Below are 24,162 nucleotides of genomic sequence, written 5' to 3'. Positions count from 1 at the left end.
TCGTCTGTGTCCCACTGGTCCTTTCTTTTGTGGCCTCTCTGAGAACCTGAGCTTCCTCCTTCATTCCACATCAGTCACATGCTAAAAGCCCCCTCCATTTATAGGGTGTGTGGGAATTAGTGTCTGGATGCTTTGGTGGTAGCTGTTATGTTTCCAAACACAGTCAGTATGTGTTTCTGAAGTGTGTGTTTGTTTAGCCCCTTCCCTTGGTTGCAAGTACAGAGAATGAAGAGGAAGCCATCGTTGACAAGTGGCTTAAGACTGTGTTCTATATTATGCCTTTTGGAAAAGTGTGAGTAACCATGTCCTCAGACTGCATGGTTCCTGATTTTTGACTATCCCCCTTTCTAAGGCAGCTCTCCTCCATATCACCCTAACGTCTTTTCTCTCCCACACAAATGACTGAGCCTGGCTTCCACTGATCGTCTACACAAGACCGCCCATTTAGTAACAAGCACGTGACACCCAGACAGCAAACCTAGCTCCCCCATCTCTTCTCTACAGAGAAGGTACTAGAGTTCTGCATCTTGTCTGCCTTCTATCTTCCATCAGTAAATGCACCAGAACAATCATTATTTAGCTGCAGGAGTTGCTGCCAAACTCTGATTGGTTTGCTGACCACAGTGCACACAATGTGCTGTAGTAATATCAGGGCATGATAAGATCAGCTATCAAATGAGGAGATGTTCCACACCATTTCAAAACCACAAGTCCAATCAGCCTGCTTTCTCATTATTACACCTACTGGGTACAATTAACCAAGACAATAATGTTGTAGCCAAACACTTTAACAGGAGAGATTTGTTACTCAAACAAGCCTATAGGCAGCGTATCACTTGATTTAACTCTTCAGGATGCGTTTATTTTTTTACGTAGAAGTGATAGAGGCTGACTCTTTAGCCAGTTTACACTTGCACATCTGAGCCAGACTCAGAGCAGTGGAACAATCTACTGTTATGCACCTACAGTTCTCACTGAACTGTACTGTATGTAGCTCATGATGTACTGATAGACCACCAAGATCAGCACCATGCATAAACGTCATACATTTTCAATCAATATTCCAGAGATATCCCCACCTGAGTATTTTGTAAAGTAGCTTATAAGTTTTGAAGCCATGGTACAATTATTTAAAAATTAGTGATTCCTTTCAGGGAAATTCTAGGTAGTTAATGAAGTAAAAATCCCTTTAAAATCTTTGATTAGGACCCATCAAGAGAAGCTACTAGGGCCTAGAGAGATAACTAGTGGTCAAAAGCACTTTTCATTGTAGTGAACCCTGGTTTGGTTCCCAGCACCCACGTAATACTTCACAAGCATCTGCAACTCCAATTCCATGAAGTTTGATACCCTCTTCTGACCTCCCTGGGCACCAGGCATGCATGTGGGGCACATGCATACATGCAGACAAAATATTCACACACATTTTAAAAAAAACCTAAACTTTTAGAAGCCATTAAGCATTGAACAATTTAAGAACTACAATTTTTAATATTTATACATTATTTTACTTAAGAACTTAATATGTTCTCAGATTTTGAACAAGACGACATACTTAGGGGGATTATATTATTATTTCAAATCACGGAGCTAAGATTTAAATCCAGGTCCCTACGCCTTGACTTGTAGCATGGTAGCAGTGGAATCCTGAGGTAAAATGCTGAAATGCTGGCCAAGCACTTAATGAATCTAACGATGTGATCGCTGGTTTCCTCATGTGTGAATTGGAGTGAAGAGCACCCCTTCAACCGGCGCTCCTCATTCCTGGCACAACTGACGTTGTGGGCTGCTTTGTGCGATGTGGAAATTCAGATGCCATGAGAAGCAAGCGTGGCGGATTCATGAGCAGGAACAGTGCCGCCGCCCACCACCATTTCAACTTCCTTATTTCAACTCAAAGGTGTTCCAAACATCATTAATTCACCCTTGAGACATAAAATCACACCGATCCAGAAACACTGATCCAAATTAAAATATAATTTTGAAGAATTTGACAGCTAATACATGAAACGAGTCTAGGAGGTATGCTTCATTCAGAATATCTAAGTTAGGATAAAAATTATCATAATGGTGCAGATGAGATGGGTTCATGTGACTGAACTGTGTTAGTTAGGTCCAATTTGTGAGGATGTGATTGAAGAAACTAAGGAAAGTAGCATGAAAGAAAAGGAAGGCTTGTAGTTTTGAGAAATTTTCAAAGGAAAATATTATCATATGATTTCTCTTTATGAAAACCTTTAAAGTATGAGACTATATATTTAAAGAACCAAATACCTTTTTGTTTAGATTATCATCAAGGAATGAACACTTTAACAAAATTTGTAGCCAGTTGTGAATAGTCAAAGCATCTATCTTTAGAAGAATGTTGTAAATATCATTTTCTTTAAAAATGTTAATTATCTTTAAAATATATTTGTACCAAAGACTACAGCCATAGATTAGTGTATTTCCCAAACATTTAATAACTGCTGTCATCATATAAACACATTAAGATCATAGATAAAGCCTGGAGGGACAGCTTGGTGGATAAAGTGTGTGACTTGCATGCATGAGAACCAGATTTTTGATCCCCATAGTTCATGTTAGAAGCTTAAGCAGGCATGGTGGTGACCTGTAATCCCAACACAAGATCCCTGGAGGTAACTGGATGGATACAACAGGCAGAATCTGAAGACTCTGAATTCAACAAGAGGCCCTTTCACAATAAATAGAATAGACAGTGATGGATAGAAACACGATATCACCTTTCAGCCTCCATATGCACATGGACACAAATGCATGCTCACCTGCATATACATATGCACTCACACACAAGCAGACATCCATATACACATACATACAGAGATGCTACACACATACACGAGAAAAAGAAAAATTAAACTAAAAAATCTTACCTAAAGTTTTAATAGGGTCAGAGTAATCAGAGTCAGTAAATTGACCCATGACATTTGTGGCTCTAAATTTAAACCTATAAAAAAAAAAAGAGAGAGAGAGATTCATTCTAAGATACTTTTTAGGCAATAATGAATGGTATTATTTCCTGGTTCCTTTATGAGCCTGTTTGTCATTTCTGTAGAGAAAGGCTACTGATTTTTGTGTGCTAATTTTTATATCCAGGTACTTGGATAATGTTTTTGCTGGTGTTTATCAGCTGTAGGAGTTTCTAGTAGAGTATTAAAGGTCACAGACATAGATCAAATCACATTATATGCAAATTAGGCTACTTTTTTTTATTTGTATCCCTTTATATCCTTCACTTGTCTTATTGTTCTAGTTAAGACATCAAGTACTATGTTGAATAGGTATGGAGAGAGTGGTCATCCTTGCCATGTTCCCAGTTTTGGTGGAAATTCTTGAGGGTCCTATTTATTGCTTTTATAATGTTGAAGTATATCTCTTGTATCTTTAGTTTCATTAGGACTTTATCATGAACGGATGCTTGATTTTGTCAAAGGTCTTTTTGTATAACTAATGAGATGACAACGAGGTTTCTGTTCTTGAATCTATTTATGTAATAAATTATATTTATTGATTAACCTATGTTGAACTATCCCTATATCTCTGGGATGAACGCAATTTGATCAGGGAGGATAATTTTTCTGATGTGTTCTTGAACTCATTTTGAAAGTATTTTATTGAGAACTTTTGTGTCTATGTTTATCAAAGATATTGGCCTAAAATTGTAAAAGAAAAACAATTTTTATGTCCCATTATCTTTTCTACAAATATTTTAACAAATAATTATGGAAAATCAATAGTTTATTCAAGAAAAAATAAATTTACAAGACATGAGTTTAAGACTAAGTTACAACCAGGAAAAGTCTATACTTTAATCTATATTAAATGAATAATTATCTTGCTCTCATGCTCATTGAATTTGATGGGAAAATGAGTAGAAATTTGACCAAACTCAAGACCCAGCAGTAGTCAAAAAACATTAAGCAGATAATCTAATTCATAGATGGGTTTAGATGGAATCACATGAGTAACAATGTGGCTACTGTAATTAACAAATATAAAGCATAGTAGCTGTTGTATCTTATTTTTGGAAATATTGCAGAATCAAAGGACAAAGATTATATAGAATTGTCTTGTTCACATGTACACAAATTAAGACTAATGATGGCTATTTTCATTATGTGCCTAGTTGTATTTACCCATTTTTATAAATGTAAAACAGAAAGAGTACAGAAGATCATCCTTGAAGACACCTGAAATTACCTAACTTAAAAACTAAAACACAACTGTAACAAATTTGTAAGACAAATTACAGTGTATGATTTATTCTCCAGCATTATCAAACTCTTATGATAACATCTATCATGAAAAGAACTGTTGAAAAAAATATGTAAAAGAAACAATGAATAAGAGTAAATATGAAATTTTTATCATTTTAAAAATGTTTAGTTCAAATAATAACCAAAATTTAAACGAATTGCCTTTGATAATAAATGATAGAATATTATTTTTCAATTGCCAGTTTCTCTAAATTTTCTAATTCTAACTCAGCCAACAACATTCATAAGGAATTTAATATCACGTTAACTACCATGCTGAAGTATGAATACCTACATTTTTAAAAATTAGTAATAACAATAAGCTTTGGAAAAATAAAGGCTAAGATAATTCTCTTCTTAACTGCAGCCTTATTTTTATAAAATAGTATCTACAATAAAATAGAAAACAATATTAATAAATTCAATAAAAATCAATAAAGCATTCATTCAGATGATTGATCAGATAAAAGAGATATTAGCATTAGCATCATCAAAGGAAATCTTAATTGATTAAAAGACTATGAGGCCATTTCTGAAGGCCGATGTACATCTTCGACTATGGCAAAGAGCAAAACACTGAGGTCCAACACATCAACCACATTGTTCATTACAGAAATAACTAACTTCTCCCACAATGCATGTCCTCCAGTGCCATACCTTTCAAATTGCCTTTAAACAACTTATCATATCAAATCATACTTAATTTCAGAATTGTATGCCTTTCCTATAATACTGTATGCCTTTGCAATGAATAGATAATGTTGCATCTAGCTCTTCATTTCTAGTGATAGTCAGCCTCAGTACCCATGGGAGATCCCTTTGCTCACCAGAAGGATGCATAGGTTAATAGGTAGGTGACATACATTAATGAACTTGTAGTATAGTACATGGTTGACATACACTATACTTACAAATATTGCTTTTTTGGTTTCAGAGGTCCATTGCAAATTTTCTCTTCATTGCCAGGGATCATACAGGCATTATCTGCACCTATCACGTAGATTTCTTCATTACCACTGAACTTTGTCTTTCCTTCTATACATGGGGGATTAGGGAATCCTTCATTTGTAAAATATGGCCTTGCTTTGTTGAAGTATGCATCATACCATTTTGTCACATTTCCGTCTTGCTGAGCTAATACAGGGGAAAAAGAATGTCCACCACAAATCACATTGAAGGTATCTTTGCATCAGTGCAGCACTTTTATGATTGCAGTAGAGAATTCTAGATGCAGCAAGAGTCATGCCATGAACCATTGGCACAATTCAGCTTATGAACCTGGACAGTTTCCTTCACACAGGAATCTGAAGGGCTGTGGGGGCTGATGTAGCAAGTAGACCAGTGGTTCTCGACCTGTGGGTCAAGACTCCCATGGAGGTTGACAGACCCTTTCATAGGGATCACATATCAGATATCCTGCATATCAGGTATTTATATTATAATTCATAACAGTAGCAAAATTACAGTTATGCAAGGAAAATAACTTCATGGTTGGGGGTCATCATTGTATTGAAGGGTCACAGCATTCATGGTTGAGAACCACAGCAAAAAATCAAATCACTCCAACCGGTACACACAATAAATAGATGACATATTTTGATCAGGCCTTTCCTCATTTGAGTATAGTATTTTTATGTAAGTTATTAATATAATTACTGAAAATATTAAGTCTATTGACCACCTTAAATCATGTTAGAATCATGAAAAAACTTTACTTGATAATTTTGAGCAGAACCTTCTTTAGCATTCAGAAAGTCACATTCCACAGTCTCCTAAGGTAGACTGAAATCTGAGGTACCTCCTGTTTCTGCCACAAGCACCTGGACATTTTTGATCGGTCCATGATCGTCATTGTAGTAGCATATCGGCATTCTGATTGTAATTGTTGTTGACGTCACAAGCAGTTTTCCTGTGGCATCATGGATAGGAATTGGCTTGGTTTTTGGTCGTGCTGGAGCTAAAAACAGTAAAACATGACTAACAGTTTTCTGAGCAGAAAAAAAACAAACTTCACCTTCTAAATTCATGTAGGTAGCTAACAGACAAAGTGACAGCCCATGCAAATATCAAACTAAGTAGTTGTTTTTGGGGTACAGTAGATGTACAATAATTATTATCTCATAAAGGTATTATTATGTATTTGAGACTTTCCTGGGAAACTGAAGCCTAGGTGCAATTTTTCAGATATTCAACTCTTTGTTGTGCAATAAAAACACTCAATTTATAAGGGCTGTCACAAATAACTTTCAAAAATTATTTACATGTAACATTTTTCTGTGTGTTCTTTTTCTTCACTTTTGTTATCTTGATTAATTTCTATCCTAGTCGAGGTAGCATCTTTCATACTGTTCATCTGTGTCAAAGCCTGGATAACAGTCTCCCTTATTTTTGGTAATGTTCACATTATCAGGTAAAATTTCAGATTCATATATAACAGATTTCTTACTATTGAGTTTTCTAATACAGATCCACCATTCATTAGAGTTACACTGCATATTGGTTTCTTGTGTGAGTCTTTCCCAGACAGAGGTACAGTGCTAACTCATGCTTCTTCATGACTACAGTATGTGGTACAGCTGCATACCAACCATGGTCCAAGGATGAGAATGTACTTCTCTTATAGTTTTCAGCATTTTCTGTAATAATTAACCTCAACCTATGGTGATATTTTATTTGTACTGAAATGTGATTTTAATTGCATGTTAATAAATAAAGTTGCCCTGGGGTCAGAGCTATTAGAGCCATAGCAAGAGCGTGGTGGTTAGAAGAGCTAGGTAGATTTCTGTGTGTTCAGGGATACAGCCAGTATTGGAGATATATGCCTTTAAGACCTGGAGGGCGATACTTACAGGCAGTGACGTTTGGTTGGGTTTACAACCAATGAGAAGGCAGAACAGAAAGACTATTTAAAGACAGACAAACAGGAAGAAGCTCTCTCTCGGGGAAGCTAGGAGCACTGCAGGAGGTAAGATTTTAGCTCTGAGTTCTGATCTCTCAGCTTTCTCTTTTACATTGGCTCTGTGTTTCTTATTTTAATAAGATGATTGGTTACATCTACATCAACCGGTTGACTTTGTTTGCCCTTTTATTTCTGTAGAGGAGGTTCCAAATATAGAATATAAGAAATGTGCATTTTATGTGTATATGGAGGTGGTACATGTGTAATGTGTGTGTATAGGTGTACAACTGTGTAGTTGTGTATGTGAGTGTGTACATTCATGAGGCAGCCTGAATTTGATATTGCATGTCTTCTTTGTTCACTTTTCATTTTATTTCATTAAAAACATAAAGAATCCAGGTAGTCTAGCTAGTCAGCTTGCCCCAAAGATCCTCTACCTCTGCCACCATAGTGCTAGACTACAGGCAGCCACTGTACCTGCTTAGGATTTACATGGGATCTGGGAGCTTGAACTCTGGTCATCACACTTGTGTGGCAAATGTTTTATCCACCAGTCCATCTCTCCAGCCCACCAGATATACATCTTTAACATTAGTGGATATTTTTAGAATAATTTCAAAGATATCATAGTACTTAATATTTTGCCATCAATACATATAAAAATCCCCAAAGCAGGATTTTTAGGGTTTCTGCTGGTTTCATTTCTTCTGATAGCTGTGTATGTGTTTACATGTGTGTACACACACATATACATATTTGCTGTTTGAAAGTTACATATCCAAGCGTCAATGTTTAAAAAAATAATCAAGAAACTCTCAACAGTTTCACGATATTTGCAATATTGTTTCCTTTTAATAGACAAGAATTGGGCCAGCAGATGTGAAAGGAGAACATAAGGGTTTGAACCAAACCCTTTGGACTTGAGTCTTTGACTCACTCTTTCTTGTGCATTGGATCCAAAAGCAAATCTCTTAGTTGATACATCATATTGGCATTCTGACAAGAAAAGGTTGGAATGAGACTGGATAGGTATGAGGTCCATGGAGAGTAAAATCTGTGTCAAATGAAGAGGCAAAGTACAGGAGTAGGTGGTGAGAGCCTTCAGATACAACTGCCTGGTGTAGCAGTCACAGAATGGAGAGAAGGAAGGAAAGGTTTACTAGGAAGAGGCCTGGGCCTTTTTCTGTTCTGAACCCTCAGCGATGTCACCAGGAGTCCTCAAGAACAAATCTCAATAACAGGAACCCATTACTTGGGTGCCATGATCCAGCAGTATATTAACCGTCAGATAAAAATTTATTGAGGCTGCTTCTAATTCAATACACGATGTAGCTAACAAAATCATGCATAGCACTAAAGACAAGTTATCTCTATGAGTCTTCACTACAACCCCATGCCGTTGCATCTCTCTGTGGGCAATAGATGGAGAGTGGAGGTCAGAATCATTTTCGCACAGAGATGGGTAAAGCATGTGAAATGAGAGATTTCAGTCAAGCATAAAAATACTGTGTAAACTGTGCTTATACATATGGGTGTCTATACAAAGTGATGGAAAAAATTCAGATGGTGTGGCTCGACCCCTCCTTTGTGTTTTCTGGAGCTGTTTTGTGAAAAAATTATAGCTGAAACAACTTATTTCTTTGTATATTCCAAGATATAAAATTACTAATTAAAAATATTAATGTGTATAGGTGTCTGCTTGTCTGTATGTGTACAGTGTTCATGCAGGAACCTTCAGAGTCAAAGAGGGCATTGGAACCCAGAACTAGAGTGAGAACTGAACCTAGGGCCTTTGAAAGAGCAGCAAGTGCTTTTAATCACTAAGCCATTGTCCAGAATTTATCAAATAAAATAAATAATGCTTTTAAATAACACACCTGTGCTTATTAGTTGTTAGTAAAAAGATAAAACGTAAAATTGCATCTGTCAATGACTCTTTCATACTCTTGATAATAATTTTCAGGTCTTGTTTAAAAGGTTTTTTCAAAGATGCTCACTCTTAATCCTCATAATTAACAACATGCAAGGTAGGAACCAATAGCATCTGTACTTTCGAGACTTATATGTGCTGAGAAGGTTTCCTAAAGTCAAACAGATATCAAAAGACCAACCCAGGATTCAGTCTCAAGAGTTATCTAAACAGCCTGAAAGGCTGGCACTTCAGCCATTGTCCTCCACTGACCCTTCCAAAGAAAGAGACATTATACTTTCCTATAGAAAGACATACTTGGAGTAATTCTACTCCAGGTAGTCTGGAACAAATACTTAAAGGGTTTCGTTGTTGCTTTCTTTTTTTGCCCCTCCATCCACTCCTCCCAGTCCCCACCCCAATCAGTTCCCTCTTCCCCCAGATCCACTTCTCTGTCATTTCTCCTTAGGAAAGACCAGGCCTCCCAGGGGTATCAACTGAACACAGCATAACACGTTATAATAAAACTAAGCACAGACCCTCATATCAAGGCTGGATGAGGGTTTTCTTAAACGTCTTGGGACCTTTTGTTTTCCTTCATTTTTAGTACTTATGTGATAGAGGTAGTACAAAAAAATCACTTGATATCAATATCTGGTCAGGCAGTTGCTGGTCAAATGGACTTAAATTACTCTTTGGGATTTTGTGATTACTTGCTGGAGGGGAATTTTCTAAGATACCTGCCAGAATAGTGAAGTGGTAGATCTACTTTAGAGTTAAATATACAAGGTTGGTTACATGGAGTTTAGTAGTCACTATTTGATCACCTGAACAGAATCCAACTCCTAACACAGAGACTCAATCTAGGCAGATGCAGTTTTAAAAAGCTCTTCCCAATAAAAATAAAGTTTAGGTGACAACCTTTAGGACAGACATTCTCTTCAACAGTAATTCATGTCAGCATTTAGATGTTTAAAACTTTTAATATGTGCACGTTATTGCTAAATTTATGCATATCCATGCATATTCATTATGTAAAGGTTAGCCTCCTGCACGTGATTCAGATTACAATCACCATCTGGTTAAGAAAACAACAACTTAATGGAAGGCAGTTCGTTTATACCTTTAATATCCATGGTTATCCGCATCTGCACTTTAGGCCCGGCACCAGCGCTGTTGATAGCATAAACCTGGAACCAAAAAAGGCTTTATCACTACTCCAAGCTTCCTGTCTATGCATGTGCAAGTGAGCATGGTTATAAACAATTTTTAAAATGATCTCTCAGGTACCTTGCTCACCCTTAACACAGCATGGAGGACCTTGGTCCTTCCTCAATTGAATGTACCAGGCTTAGCTGCCCGCCGCCCCCACATGGGAGAACTTACCCTGTTGGAGGAGGAGATGAGGGGTGGGTTGGGGCGGGGGGAATGGGGAGGAGCCAGAGGATGAATGAAAGGGGGGCATCTGGGTTTGGTATGTAAAATGAATAAAAAAATTTTTTAAAAAATGATCTCTCTTTTATGAACAATGTTATCTGCCTACTAATTATATTTTCTCAAGCCTGCTTAGTACCACAAATATCAGAAGAACCCTAACAATCAAGAATTTCTTACAATTAATATTCTGGAACTAAGTCATGAGACTAAATGCTAACTGACACCAAGGTCCCTACCACCAAGCCTAGGAAGGCTGTGCTGCCTGCCATTTGAACCCACGGGAGGAAAATAGAACACCACCAAGCTTATACCACCTCTCCCTCTGCTTGAACATCTGTTACTTCTCTCTGTAGCCAGCACATTTTGCCCTCCTTTAAATCCATATTCAAGATCTTCTTCTTGTGTCTGAAATGAAACCCAATGCCCCCTGCCTCCCTATTTTCCTGTATTAAATCATCCTCCTGAAAGTTGCCCTATATGCCCTTCTTCACCCCTGCCCCAAAGTATCTGATGCATAACCTGCATAATGCAGCATATACACATAAAACATTTTTGTTTGTGTGCACAGTGGGTGATTTACGCAAATGGGAATCCTTTCAATTAGCTTTGTGCTCAGGAAACTGAAGACCCGGAGTCCTTGACTTCACCTCATCTAGCTGAATACAACAAAAGACCACAAGAGTAGTCCACATTCCTTGTAATTAGTAAACACAATTTGGCATGTGTAACATATTCTTTGGAATTAACTCATTTTATATATTAATGGGTCATCCTCGCATTATGTCAATATTTTGGAAATGGTTTTGTTAAATTTAACTTAAAACAATACACGGTATATGGTAGCTATATTAAAAATGCCAATTCTAAACACATCGGTTAAAATAACTAAAAGAAAAAATTTGGTGTCATTTGTAACTTTTAAAAAGGAACTATTCAAAATAAGTAATGATCTTTTCTTTATTATATGACTTAAACTGTGGTGATGAGTAAGAAAAACTGTTGAAAAAAACTGAAAGTACTTCTTAAATAGCAAGATGCATAGAGATACTTGGGAATCTTTTTAAATACAAATATTCATGATAAACTTCAATATCCTGAGATGTTTATATTGCCATTTGCAAGCAGATACATTTTTCTTTATGGACCAGCTGTACTTTGTTTTATTTCTCATTTTCTCTTATTTTCAACAGCCAAATTGATACAGTATTTCTTTCTATGCTCTCTATAATTCTATATTTCTTTCTATACTATATTTGTTCCTCACATAATGTTCTGCAAAAAGTTACCATTCCTACCCCAACTTTTCACTTGGAAAAGTTGAGTCACACATTTGAAGAAGTTTTCCAGATGGGTTAGAAATCAAGATTGAACTGAGGTTCAAATTACCACTCATCTTCTAGCAGATATTTCGTAAAACTTACTTGCAGTTGCAACAAGAACCTCAGGAAGACACAAAGTTGAAGCAAGGAACATATTTACCTATTATTAACAATGTTCTCATAACTAAATTGATAATTACAAACAATTGCTCCGAGGAAGGGAAGCTATTTTAGGCATTGTTATGTTGGATGATAGGTTGCTGAGAGGTGATGTTTCTGAACAAAAAAAAATCTTGCTTATATTCCCTAAGGTGTAACACTAAGTAAGTATAGAAAGAAATAATTTGGGCATATGTTCATGCATGTGAACTTGCACACATTCTTGTACCTGTCTTACATCCTTTGTAAAATTATTGTAACATACTAACAGAAAAAAATAACTTAGAGAAACGAAATGATGAAATGGCCTACTCCTGCTATTTTCTTCAAAATTTGCTTTTGAATGTGTCATGTACAGTTTTCTTTTAGGCAACGGTCACTCTGCATGTCACTACTCCATATGTTTAACCTTCATTTTCTTTCTTTACTTCCAGGTGCCTGCTATTCTTGTACAAGGTTCTCAGTTAATAGTATTTTCTGTATTTTTTTAAGCAGGAAAGAGGTTGAAATGTGGTATGCAGGCATATTGTGAGTGTTGGCTTTATAAGTTAGGCAGTTAAAAAATGGTGGCTGCTTACGCTGATGTTGTATGTATGTCCGCCCTTCAGTCCTTCCAACACTGCAACGACAGATGTGTCTGTCTTCTGGACAATGCTGAGGTTATGAATCTGGACAGCAGTCGGATCATCTTCTCGGTAGACCAATGCCTGATATCCTTGGATATTTCCATTGGGTTGAGAAGGTGGAAGGAATGTTAACTGAAACTTGGTTACTTCATCTGGTATCTTCTGAAATGTCATATTGTTAGGTGGGTCCTTGGGCACTAAAAAAAAAAGTTGACAATTATAATTTTTAAATCTCAATATAAAATGTATTTTCTGCACACTTGTGTTTTGAAAGACTAATTAAACATACTGTAAATATCATGTATTATGGAAACTAGAAAAATGATGAAACACCAACTCTATTTTCCAGAAATTCTAGTGGTACTTTAGCTTGTCTGTTTGCCATATGCATGTGCTCTGTGATTAGTACTGGGGATTAAATCCAGCACCTCCTATTGCATCAGCAGCCCAGCACCCACAGACTTACACAGAACGTGCCTCCTCGACTTTTCAATCACTTTATTCAGAAATAACACAGATTCACAGGAAGTTGTCACAAGAGGATCAGAGCCCCATGTGACCTTCCTGGAGTTCCCAGTGGTGACTCAGCAAATGGCTTTATTCAGTGCCAAACCAGAGAACAGGCATCTAGACGATACTGCTAACTAGAAGGCAGGCCTTGTTCCGATATCATCGATGTTTTTGTGGTTTTGTGTGAGATTTACTTTTATGGTACTGTAAGCCAAATACAGATTCCTGCAATCACCAACATGGAAAAGATAGAACTACCCCATCACTTACAGAACTCTCCCCTTCCATACTTCCGTGTTTTCCTACATGCCTCCCTGTAATAGCATTGTTCCTCTGCTCTGTTGTCTTGTCATTTTCAACGTATCAATAGTGCAATGTTTTCGAGGTTCACTAGGCTTTAGATGTATCAATACTTCATCCTTTTTCAAAAACTTATTTCTTTAGTGTTTTCTTGATGGGGCATCATGTGAGTGCCATGTTGAGCACATGCAAGGCAGACAACAGCTTGCAAGATTTAGTCCTCTCCTTCCAACATGAGGGTCCCTGAGATGGAGTGCTGGTCATCAGTCTTTGTGACAAATATCCAAACCCTCTGAGTCATCTTCCCAGATATAAAGTCTCCAGCCACGGGAGAAAGGGACAGCAGCCCTGACAGTCACCAAGAAGTATTACATTTTGTAGTTTAACAGGATTTGCTTAGCATGGAAAGACATCTGTGCTGTTTACAGCTTTTGTCATTCCTAGTAAGGTGACATTACTATCCGTGCATTTATAAACAGAAGTTTTAGATTCTTTATGATCATTGTTGACTATTAATTGCTTGGCCATATGGGAAGTACATGTTTAGTTTTACAAGAGAATGCAAAATATTTTTCCATGTGTCTATACCACTTCACATTCCCACTGGCAAGTGTTATAGTTCAGTTTATATCTTTGCCATCATTTGGTATTATTACTACTTTAAAAATTATTATGTAATTCTGTTTCAGTAGCTGCATGGTTATATAATGTTGTGTGTTTAATTTGCATTTACATTAGGACTAATGATCTGGAAGTTACATCTTATTGTGTGTTATTTCCTAACCATACCTCCTGATGGATGAAATATTTCTTTAGGTCTTTTGACAGTTTTCTAATTGGATTTTTTTTTAATTGCTGAAACTTGTAAAATTCCAGTTCATTATACTAAAATAAAAACACAGCAGGGCAGTTGCACATATAAACACATGCTATTTGTGATAGCATGTGCAAAGCTTGTGAACCCAAGTCAGACCAAATTTCAGCATGAAGAGGGGAGTCGGGCACACAATCCCATCCCTAGCCAAGGAGCTATTGGCAATAGTTAGCTGCTAGAAGAGAAAGGGTCAGTTTTCTCTAAAATTGTGGGCCGTGATAAGTTGAATGCATTCCAGTAGAAGGCCATGCATTCAAGAATATTTGTGCAACACAAATTGGCTTTGGTTAGATGGAGGCAGAAATGGGCTAAAGGGGAAGGGGTGTACCTAGGAAGAGTTGGGGTATGGAGGCAAATATGATCAAAAATCATTGTGTGAAATCCTTAAAGAAGTAATCGAAAATTAAAGAAAAATTTTTTTTCTTTTAAAAGACTATTATAGAAAGGAAGGTAGTCGTGAAGGGGAGGTTAAGGAAGTAACATATGATCAAAGTGTATGCAGGTGAGATATTGTCACAATGACACTCAGTATTCTGTATAATTGATACTCTGTGCCAATGAAACATTCCCTTATTAAAACACAGCAAAGCACCCACAAAAGACAGCTTAGTATGCCACTACTTACAACAAATCATAAAATAAAGTGATACATGAGAAAACATTATTTTAAGATTATAGAGTATTGTTCTTTACATCACATCATTAAAATGAATTTGTACATGTATTGTGATTTGAATGATACATGATATGGAAACGTTTCTTTTCTGTCAAAATTGTCTGTGAGAAGACATAAGATGTAGCCTCACAGTCCAGGTGCTCAAGCTTCATTAACTTCAAACTTCTTTGCAGATAGAATCTTGCAGTACCCTCAAATGTGGATAAATAATAGTGAGCAAAAAAGACAAGCAGAAAAATTCATCATTTGCAAAATATTCCATGTTAAGTAGAAAGTTTTATAGACAAAATAAATCTTAGTTTGGTTTAAATAGTTCCCCACTTGTTTTTACACATTTACATTACTTAAGAAATGTATCCTCTTTTTTTATATAGAAGTGTTTCCACAAATTGAGGATCAGGCTTAAAGCTGGATAAGGCAAGGAATTCTCTCAGTGCTGGCAACAATTTCCTATCCCCAAATTACACAAGCCTTTACAGAATAAATTCTATTCTCAGAGGCTTAATTTGCTCTTTTTTTTTTTCTGGTAGTAGTACTATTAATTACCTCCTAGGGCAGTGGCTCCCAACCTTCCTAATACTGCAACCCTTTAATACAGTTCTTCATGTTGCAGTGACCCCCCAAACATAAAATTATTTCATTACCACTTCATAGCTGTAATTTTGCTACTGTTGTGAATCATAATGTAAATAGCTGATATGCAACCCATAAGTTCATGACCCAAGGTTGAGAACTGTTGTTAGAACAACCTTGACAAGTTGTGCTTTGTGGTATACATGTGAGTGTATTCGCCAACCCTTTGTTTACAGAGAAACGGGAGGAAGAAATGTGAGAAGTACAATCAAGATTTAGATCCCTGGGATACTTGGCAGCAAAGGAGAACAAATGGAGCCTTAGCACACGAGAAGAAAAAGTACCTTGCAAATTAGAGTCCTCACTTTGCAGTAAGTATAGGAAAACATAGCATAATAAAGAAACAAGCTAAAAACTATTTTTGCCTCCTCTATGTATCTTAGAGACAGCAGCAAATAGACAACAGTAACACAACCCTTCACCTGATCTTTCCCGTGACATGTCTGGTGGAAAAGAACCTCAGAAGTCTGAAGAAGGTGGGTGAGCAGGCCTTGGGAGATTCACTCTCCACATTCACTTCCTACTCCCTTTTATGATCTTTTTAGCCATTCTGACCCTGTTCACAGAGCTAGAGGAAATCTGTATGGATTCTGACATTTATGAAACAATCACCTAATATAGCGTGTCACTTGACTAAGAAAACAAGTATATGTTACCTGATTTTAATATCAGATTACTTAATATGATTAGTCAATTTTCATAAAAAATCAGGACAGACATAATCAAGGTGAAATTCTAGAAGAAACAATGTTAGCTGAAAACATTTAGGCAAAGTAATTCAGTTTCTAAAACAGCAGATTTGATAAATGCAAAAAAGTACCATGGGGCACATTTAATTTGGTTCCATATTTACAACGATTGAATGTTCTACACATCCTACTTTGCCTCAAAAATGTAAACAAACTTTATATTTGTCAATTGCACCATCATTGATTTTGATTTTATTACATTTTATCAATCTCATAGCACATACATTTTCTCCAGGAGAGTGTGAGGAACTGTAAGAAAGACCAACAGCCAAGCCTCAGTTAATGGTTAGGAATGGTGAGAAATATTCCTTACCTGATTCTAAAGTAGTAATTATCACTTCAGCACTTGACTTCCCTTCTGCATATGCCCCACTAACATTTCCAATAAATGCCGTAATCACCACAGAATACCTTGTGAATACTTTTAAGTCGTTAATTTCTATTGTTTTGTTTTCTTCATTTGACTTCATGAAGGAAATATTAAAGTCATCATTATCTACCTATGGAAAAAGTAGTTAGTCATTAAGATAGATAACGATCCAAAGCTACAGGTATACTGATCTGGCCAAATATTCATTCATTTGCTTTAAAAACAGATCACTCTCAAAAATTCAAAGTACTATGATAAATTTATTCATTTATAATTATGTTAACAGTTGAAAGTGAGAAAATGTAATCAACCCACCATGATCAATCAACCTATCAATCAAATAAGCAAAAGTCACTTTCAGAGTCACTGAAACGATTTTCTACTTCACTAGCTTATAGAAGAAAACATGTAGGTTTTGGTGCCCAATCACCCAGCATTCAAGTTCCAAATTGGTCAGTTAGTTCCATGAGGCAAGCCACTCATGCAGTCTTACTTTCTACTGGGATGATAATACTGAATTATTCTATCTTCTTGGGAATTTAGAAAGAATAGATCTAAAGTAGTTGGCATGGAGATTTTGATTTTTGTTTAATGACTCTGTAAATTATGCTTTATAACATAATTCAGAAGGTATAGATACTTAAATTACATTTTTGTACTTTCTAACTGAATTATAATTGTGAGAGGACAACTTCCTTTTGAAATGCACATTGATATGTTCTGCCCTTTTAATTTTTTCTTTTTCTAATTTTATTTATTTTTTATTTTTGAGATTATGATATAGTTACAACAGTTCTCTCCTGTCTTCCTTCTCTCCAAATCCTTCCACATGCCCCTCCTCACTCTCCATATTCCTTTGATTTCAGCCTTTTTTCACTCATTGTTATTGTATGCACATTCATTTAAAATTGCGGTCATAATTATAGATCAAAGAACTTCTAGCCTACCACTGTTAGATATAACAGTGGTTATGGGCACAACTAACTATAAACATCATAATTAAAACACATTCACAAATGTGAATCTTTAGGTGTATTAAATGTGGCTATGGTTTGTCCAAATATAGTTTGTCTTTGATGGAAGTTTTTGCTCACCACTCTAGACATTAAACATGGCGAAAGCTTTTAGTATTAAATAGAAGGGCCTTGGGTAAATGGCTTAGTACGTGAGTGCTTGCTATACAACCATGGAAAGCTTAGTTTGGATCCCTAGCATCTGTATAAAAGGCATGTGGGGCGGGCCACATCTGTTACTCAGCACTGGGATAGAAGAACAAATGCAGGCAGATCGCTACAGTCCATTTGCCAGCCATTCCAGCCAGACTGCAAGATACAAGTTCAGTGAAAGATTTCTCAAACCATAAGATGGAAAGTAGCTGAAAAGAGACTCGTTGACCTATGACCTCCACAAGTATATACACATGTCCATACATACATACTTACAGAGAGAGAGAGACGAAAAGACACACACACACACACACACACACACACACACACACACACACACACACCATGTACATATATAACAAATTTAGAAGGGATTTTCCTGATGTAAATTTGAGAAAATTCATAACCATTCAGGGTATATTATTCAGAGGTAGCTGCACTGAATACTGCAGGTTTTATATATAGTTAGCACTGTGGAGATAAGGTTTAACTTGCCCATCCTTTGAAACACAGAGAAACGAATTTTGGAGTTACTCAGTTGTTTCTTTAAATTTTGGTTTGCAAGAGCTTTTAACTTAAAGAAGATGGTGATGCTGACATAAGAAACAGACTAAAAGGCTAATCAATAACCAGCATCACAGTCAAAAAGTTCATTTATTGTATGAAGCAGTGGAAGAAAAAGCCCTCGTCTCTAAAATGGTAGAAAACCTTTCAATATACAAATTCTATTCATTAAGTACAATAGTAATGGTACAAAATGTATGAGTATTTAATTAGTCATCAACACTTGAATTCACATAAAATATGGATTTTCAATCTTTCCTCATGATTAGGCTCTTATTCATGCTGAATAATAACTATCTAGAGATAACAAAGAGTCAGTCACTGTAAAGGAGTATAAGGCACCCATACTCCTAATACTTACAGAGTGAATTTATTAACAGGAGGTAACTTTACCAAGTTTGGGTGACACCCTCAAGCTCCATAGCTATAGGACATCTGAGATAGAATTTCAGTCTAGGTCTTCCATGAATCCAAAACTATCTATCTTGCAATATGATGAGTGAGCTCTGATCATGAAAAAAATACTCTATTTATATATTAAACGATTCAATGTTTTCCATTTGTACAATAGACAACAATATCAACTAATAAAACTACATCACGGCACACATCCTGTATTGTATATTTAGGATATTTTTTTTAAAATCCTAAAAGAATAACTGTAGATCCTCAGAGAGCATCTACAAAAATGTACTACCTCTTCATCAATAGACCTACTCCACAATGGTTGTTAGTGACTGCATCCACTTACCCATGAATGAAGCCTCAAGTCCTGTGAGTCCTCAATTGCAAGGTTGCTTACTCATCATTTTATCACCTACTCTTGTTATGAAACTACTCCAGTCAATAACTATAACATGACATAACATGTTTAGCAACTGGACTCCAGTTTTTCTCTCCCAACTCTACTTCCTACTTATGTTTCACTTCTTGACCCAGTGAAAGAGCCTTTCCTGTTTGCTATAAGGCTGTTCAATCCTCAAGTCTCTCCATGAGTTTGATTTACTCTGTGAAGCCTCCTTTATATTCTGTCCTCATAACAGGAATTTCTAATTACTTCATTATCTCCCCCATAACATCATGCCTTACCCTATAATTGTTCATATTGCCATGTGGACTGCTAGAGCATGAGCTACATGAAAGCCGAGCTTTCATTTCCCATTCCTGTCCTAGTGTATAGAAGTTATTCAAATATAACTTAAGCCAGAGAAGAAAGGTAATAAAAAAAAATCATAAAATACACACAGAATTTCTAGTGGAATTAACTGAGTTGGCACCTGTGCCTGTACATCTCCCTACTCTGCTTTCCTTTATCCCACCTGCTCACTTTTAAGGTCAGGAAGAAGGCTGTAACAACGAGATGACAAAACCATCCTAAAATCTTTTGTTTACCTTTTCTGTAAGCCTAACCAAATTCCAAAGGATAATTTCTTTCTTTGATGAAGAATCATTCATAATTATCCGTTTATCATATGCATTAAATACATATATTCCCAGGGCCCTCGTGTTATTTCTTTTTATCTATCCATGTACCAAGATCATCACAAATATTGGCTACAAAAGAAGCAAAGCTGAAGAATGTGTGGGAGAAGACATTAGAATCTCATTTGATTTTAATGATAGCAGAACTTTTGAGACAGAAGCACCTCCTTTAGAGGATTAAGCTATTTACCTTTTCCACAGTTAGTCTCATCTGCCCATGGGATACAAGCTATTTCATAATAAGTAACAGTTATTTCTCGCCGCTGAGCTCTACATGTGTGTGCAGTTCTGCTATTGCAGCTGCATGCAAAAGACTCATTCTCAGGCTTCTCAATGTCTTCTCTATGTTGTGTCCTTTGCTTCCCTTCTCAGATTTATTCCTTTTGTTTCCAAGTAATACACCTCACAATCATCCTCATTTCTTATCCTCACTCACCACCAAGAATTAGTTGAGGTTTCAACAATCTCACAGATTTGTTATTTCTCATCTGGATCCTTTTCTATACTTCCTCTGCTTTTATCGTTATCTTTTTTTTCCTTTGCCCATTTATTCTTACAATTTCCTGACACTGACCTAGACTACATCCCAAAGACAGAACACAGAATATCTAAATGAGCAACCAGTCAGTCTGCCAGTGTGATAAAAATCCTTAACACACCACTGTTTTACTTATTCAAGTGTCCCCATGAACATAAAAGTCAGCGTCCATTAGTGGGTGTGAGTGCTCTGCATGCTGTGAATGTGTTGCTCCCATTGGCTGATAAGTAAAATGCTGATTGGCCAGTAGCCAGGCAGGAAGTATAAGGGGGATAAACAGACAAGGAGAATTCTGGGAAGAGGAAGACTGAGTCAGGAGTTACAAAGGAGACACAGAGGAAACAAGATGTGAAGGCAGAACTGAGGAAAGGTACTAAGCCATGTGGCTAAACATAAATAAGAATTATGGGTTAATTTAAGTGTAAGAGCTAGTCAATAATAAGCCTGAGCTAATGGCAGAGCAGTTTTAATTAATATAATCTTCTCAGTGATTATTTTATAAGCAGCTGCAGGGTCTGTGGGGCTGGGTAGGAACAGAGAAAACTTCAGCTATATTCCATAATGTGGGTCCAGCTTCATGTCTCAGTACACCAACTTTTTTATGTCATGATATGGAATGATTGTATTATTTGTTTTGAAAAAATTATTCTTTTATTTTGATATCTCTCTTCTCATTTCCCTTTCATGCTCTCCAAATTTTTTTTTTCAAGATTTATCTCTTCAAACCTTATCTGGGAGACTGCTTCTTGAATACCTCTTCCTTCTCACTCTATTCCAAAAGTCCCTTTTCTCTGTATTTTAAATCAAATTTCACAACTTTCTGACATATGCAGAGTCTTTGCCCTCAGAATAAAAGAAACATGCATTGAAGTAAAGCTATTGTTGTTGAGCAGTTGGTAACTACAGAATCAAGACCTACACTAACCAATCTATGAAAGGTATAACTAAGGACCATGGTACAAAATCAAAACCTCTGACTAAATAATCTGCATCATGAACTGTGTTTTATGCTGCCTTTCAGAGGAGGTAAGACATGCCTTACCGATTTGACATCAATCAAATAGAATGTTGGTCCTGTTATGACAGCAGGTTCACTCCAGCTGATATTGATACCATAGGGGGACGTTGCAACCACACGCACATTTTCAGGAGGACCATCGGGAGCTGCAACAATAGGAAATCAATTACTCTGCCCCATTAGGTAGTGCTTGCTACAGTATAAAAGGAAAGACTATAGAAAATGGATAGTCACAATGAATTCTACATTCATTTACAGGTCACAAACATGGTAAAGGTTAATCACAAGACCAGATTTGTAAAAGCTAGTTACTATACATAAATGACTTTCACATAAAATAATTAAAATCATAAGGCATGATATTTAAATTTGACATAATGTGTTTAAAAAAGCATAATTACATCATTTGTATAAATAAATATTTTATTTTAAAGTAAATAACTTGGCACAACTGTCTTAACACAACTCTTTCAGAAATATTTGATTACTGAAAGAGGCAAAAATCATAGTTGAAGATGGGAACAAGCATAAAATGCTGGCATTGTTTAAAATATCACCATGTGATTGCAAACTGGGTTGTTTTTATGCTTTTGTTGAGAGGTAGAGTAAGATACAGTTATGCAGTAATTCTGATCTTTATTAGATACACCAGTCATATTCATGATCCACTACAATTTTGGAAATTTATCGAAAGTTGTGTTTGTTTTCAGTTTGTGAGGCAACTAGAATTAGAAGGGTGCTGATGTAGAGTCATGAAGGGATACAGCTTCTTCACTTTCTCCTCATGGATTGCTCAGCCTGCTTTCATAAAGAATCCAGGACCACCAGCCCTGGGATGGTACCACCCACAATGGGCTCCCCTTCATCAATCACAAATTAAGAAAATGTCCTACAGCTAGAATTTTTTTTTTTTCCGAGACAGGGTTTCTCTGTGTAGTTTTGCGCCTTTCCTGGAACTCACTTTCTAGACCAGGCTGGCCTCAAACTCAGAGATCTGCCTACCTCTGCCTCCCGAGTGCTGGGATTAAAGGCGTGTGCCACCACCGCCCAGCTACAGCTAGAATTTAAGGAGGCATTTTTTAGTTAAAGTTCCCTCCTCCCAGATGACTTCAGCCTGTGTCAAGCTGACAGGAAACTAGCCAACACATTAAATACGATTTAATATTCTTCTCCATTCCTGCACATCAAAACAGCAAAATGTTGCTGCTTAGGATCTCGCTGCAAAGGTTACAGATAAATTACTCTGGAAATGAGCTCCTAAGGTCTCCCAGGCTGACAGAGAGTCACACAGTACCAGAAAGATCCAGAGTTTCTAAATTCAGGAAATGTAGATATCACAGGAATAAAATAGCAGGAACAATGGCATTAAATGTCAGGAAAAATCCCCGAAGAATAACTTTGGAACCTAGTCATGGAGCACTTGATCTCTACACTGAAGAATGTGAAGTTCATTCTGTAAATAATAGGATGGAACAACTGAGAAAAGAGGTGTTTGTTCAGCATTTAGGAAGAAACTCAAGTAGCTGAGGAACACGTAAATGCATTGATATGAATTAACTCAAGCCACTATTAACAGCCGATAAAATTAACTGGTGCCATGATGTTGGATTTCACAGCCTCTGCAAAAATGACTTAAAATTTCAGGAAATCTGTTATATGTTGAGACGTCTTCAATAAGGCTGGGGCATGTAGTACAAGTGAGTAACATTCCCTGTAAAGACCCAAGTTCATTTCAATATCAAATAGGTATTTATGACGTTGCTATACTTGGTGTGTGCCTCTCTAAAACTTGGGTGTTGAAACATTATAGTCAAAGGGATGGCATAAAGGAGCATCGCCTTTAGAGATGATGAGGTCATGGGAGCTCCTCATATAAGGAGTAGGCTTAAGGACCATATACAAGAAGCTTCACAGAGCATTCAGTTAATTTGCCCTTCAGCCTTCTATCTTGCAAAGATAAAGCATGTGTCCTCCCCAGAGATTGCAAACCTCCCAGATGACCAAATATTCTGGTGTTATCTTTCACTTCCCATCCTCTAGATTATTATAAGTAAATAAATACATACTCTTTATTAGTTATCTAGTCTCAGAGATAGCAGCATGGAGCATAGTGTGGAATTTGGGTGGCAAAGTTAGTTCATGTAATATATAGATATGCTTTAATAATAGCACTGAAATGAAAAAATGAATCCTGCTTATACATTTAGTGAGCATGAGAGAGGAAGTGAGGACGTGAAGATCCCATGTCTTCAAGGCTAGTGCTAGCATCTTTTTAGAATCTCCTGAGCAAAAAAAAAATTAAATAAATAAAAATCTAAATATCATAGATTATTATCATGAAGTGGAAGAGGCCACTGTAGATTAAGGCTCCTGATGCCTACTTCATACTTGAAGTGTTCTGTCCTTACATGCTAGAAAGCAGAAGGGCAAGCTAGCCGAATGCTCTATGAGGTCACTTTTACAGGAACCTTAATCACACTTATGAAGGGAGGAGCCTTCATGCCCTACTTACCCCATGAATCAAATAGATCAAAGGAGAAAAAAAAATCTCTTGAACCTAGCTGATTCTTCTCTATGAAATGACCAAGCTCAGAGCTGCTTGGATTGCACTTTAAGACAGGTGCCCCACCAGGCAAGTTCTTCTTCTTGCTAGTGC

General features: G+C 36.6%; 1 protein-coding gene across 1 annotated transcript in view; it reads right to left on the bottom strand.

Annotated features, from left to right (window-relative positions):
* Positions 1-24,162, bottom strand: part of Ptprq (protein tyrosine phosphatase receptor type Q) — a 188,215-nt gene that overhangs the window by 45,625 nt on the left and 118,428 nt on the right. Inside the window, exons 27-33 of the mRNA XM_028873029.2 lie at positions 21,531-21,652; positions 16,682-16,868; positions 12,579-12,823; positions 10,209-10,275; positions 6,076-6,234; positions 5,189-5,411; positions 2,895-2,968 (exon numbers count right to left, since the gene is read on the bottom strand). Of these exons, the coding sequence (XP_028728862.1) occupies positions 2,895-2,968; positions 5,189-5,411; positions 6,076-6,234; positions 10,209-10,275; positions 12,579-12,823; positions 16,682-16,868; positions 21,531-21,652 (1,077 nt within the window). The remainder of the gene's footprint in view (positions 1-2,894; positions 2,969-5,188; positions 5,412-6,075; positions 6,235-10,208; positions 10,276-12,578; positions 12,824-16,681; positions 16,869-21,530; positions 21,653-24,162) is intronic.

This window comes from Peromyscus leucopus, chromosome 18 (genome assembly GCF_004664715.2).
Source record: "Peromyscus leucopus breed LL Stock chromosome 18, UCI_PerLeu_2.1, whole genome shotgun sequence".
NCBI lineage: Eukaryota > Metazoa > Chordata > Mammalia > Rodentia > Cricetidae > Peromyscus > Peromyscus leucopus.
Note: the sequence above shows the minus strand (reverse complement) of the source record. Positions and strands in the feature narration are given on the sequence as shown.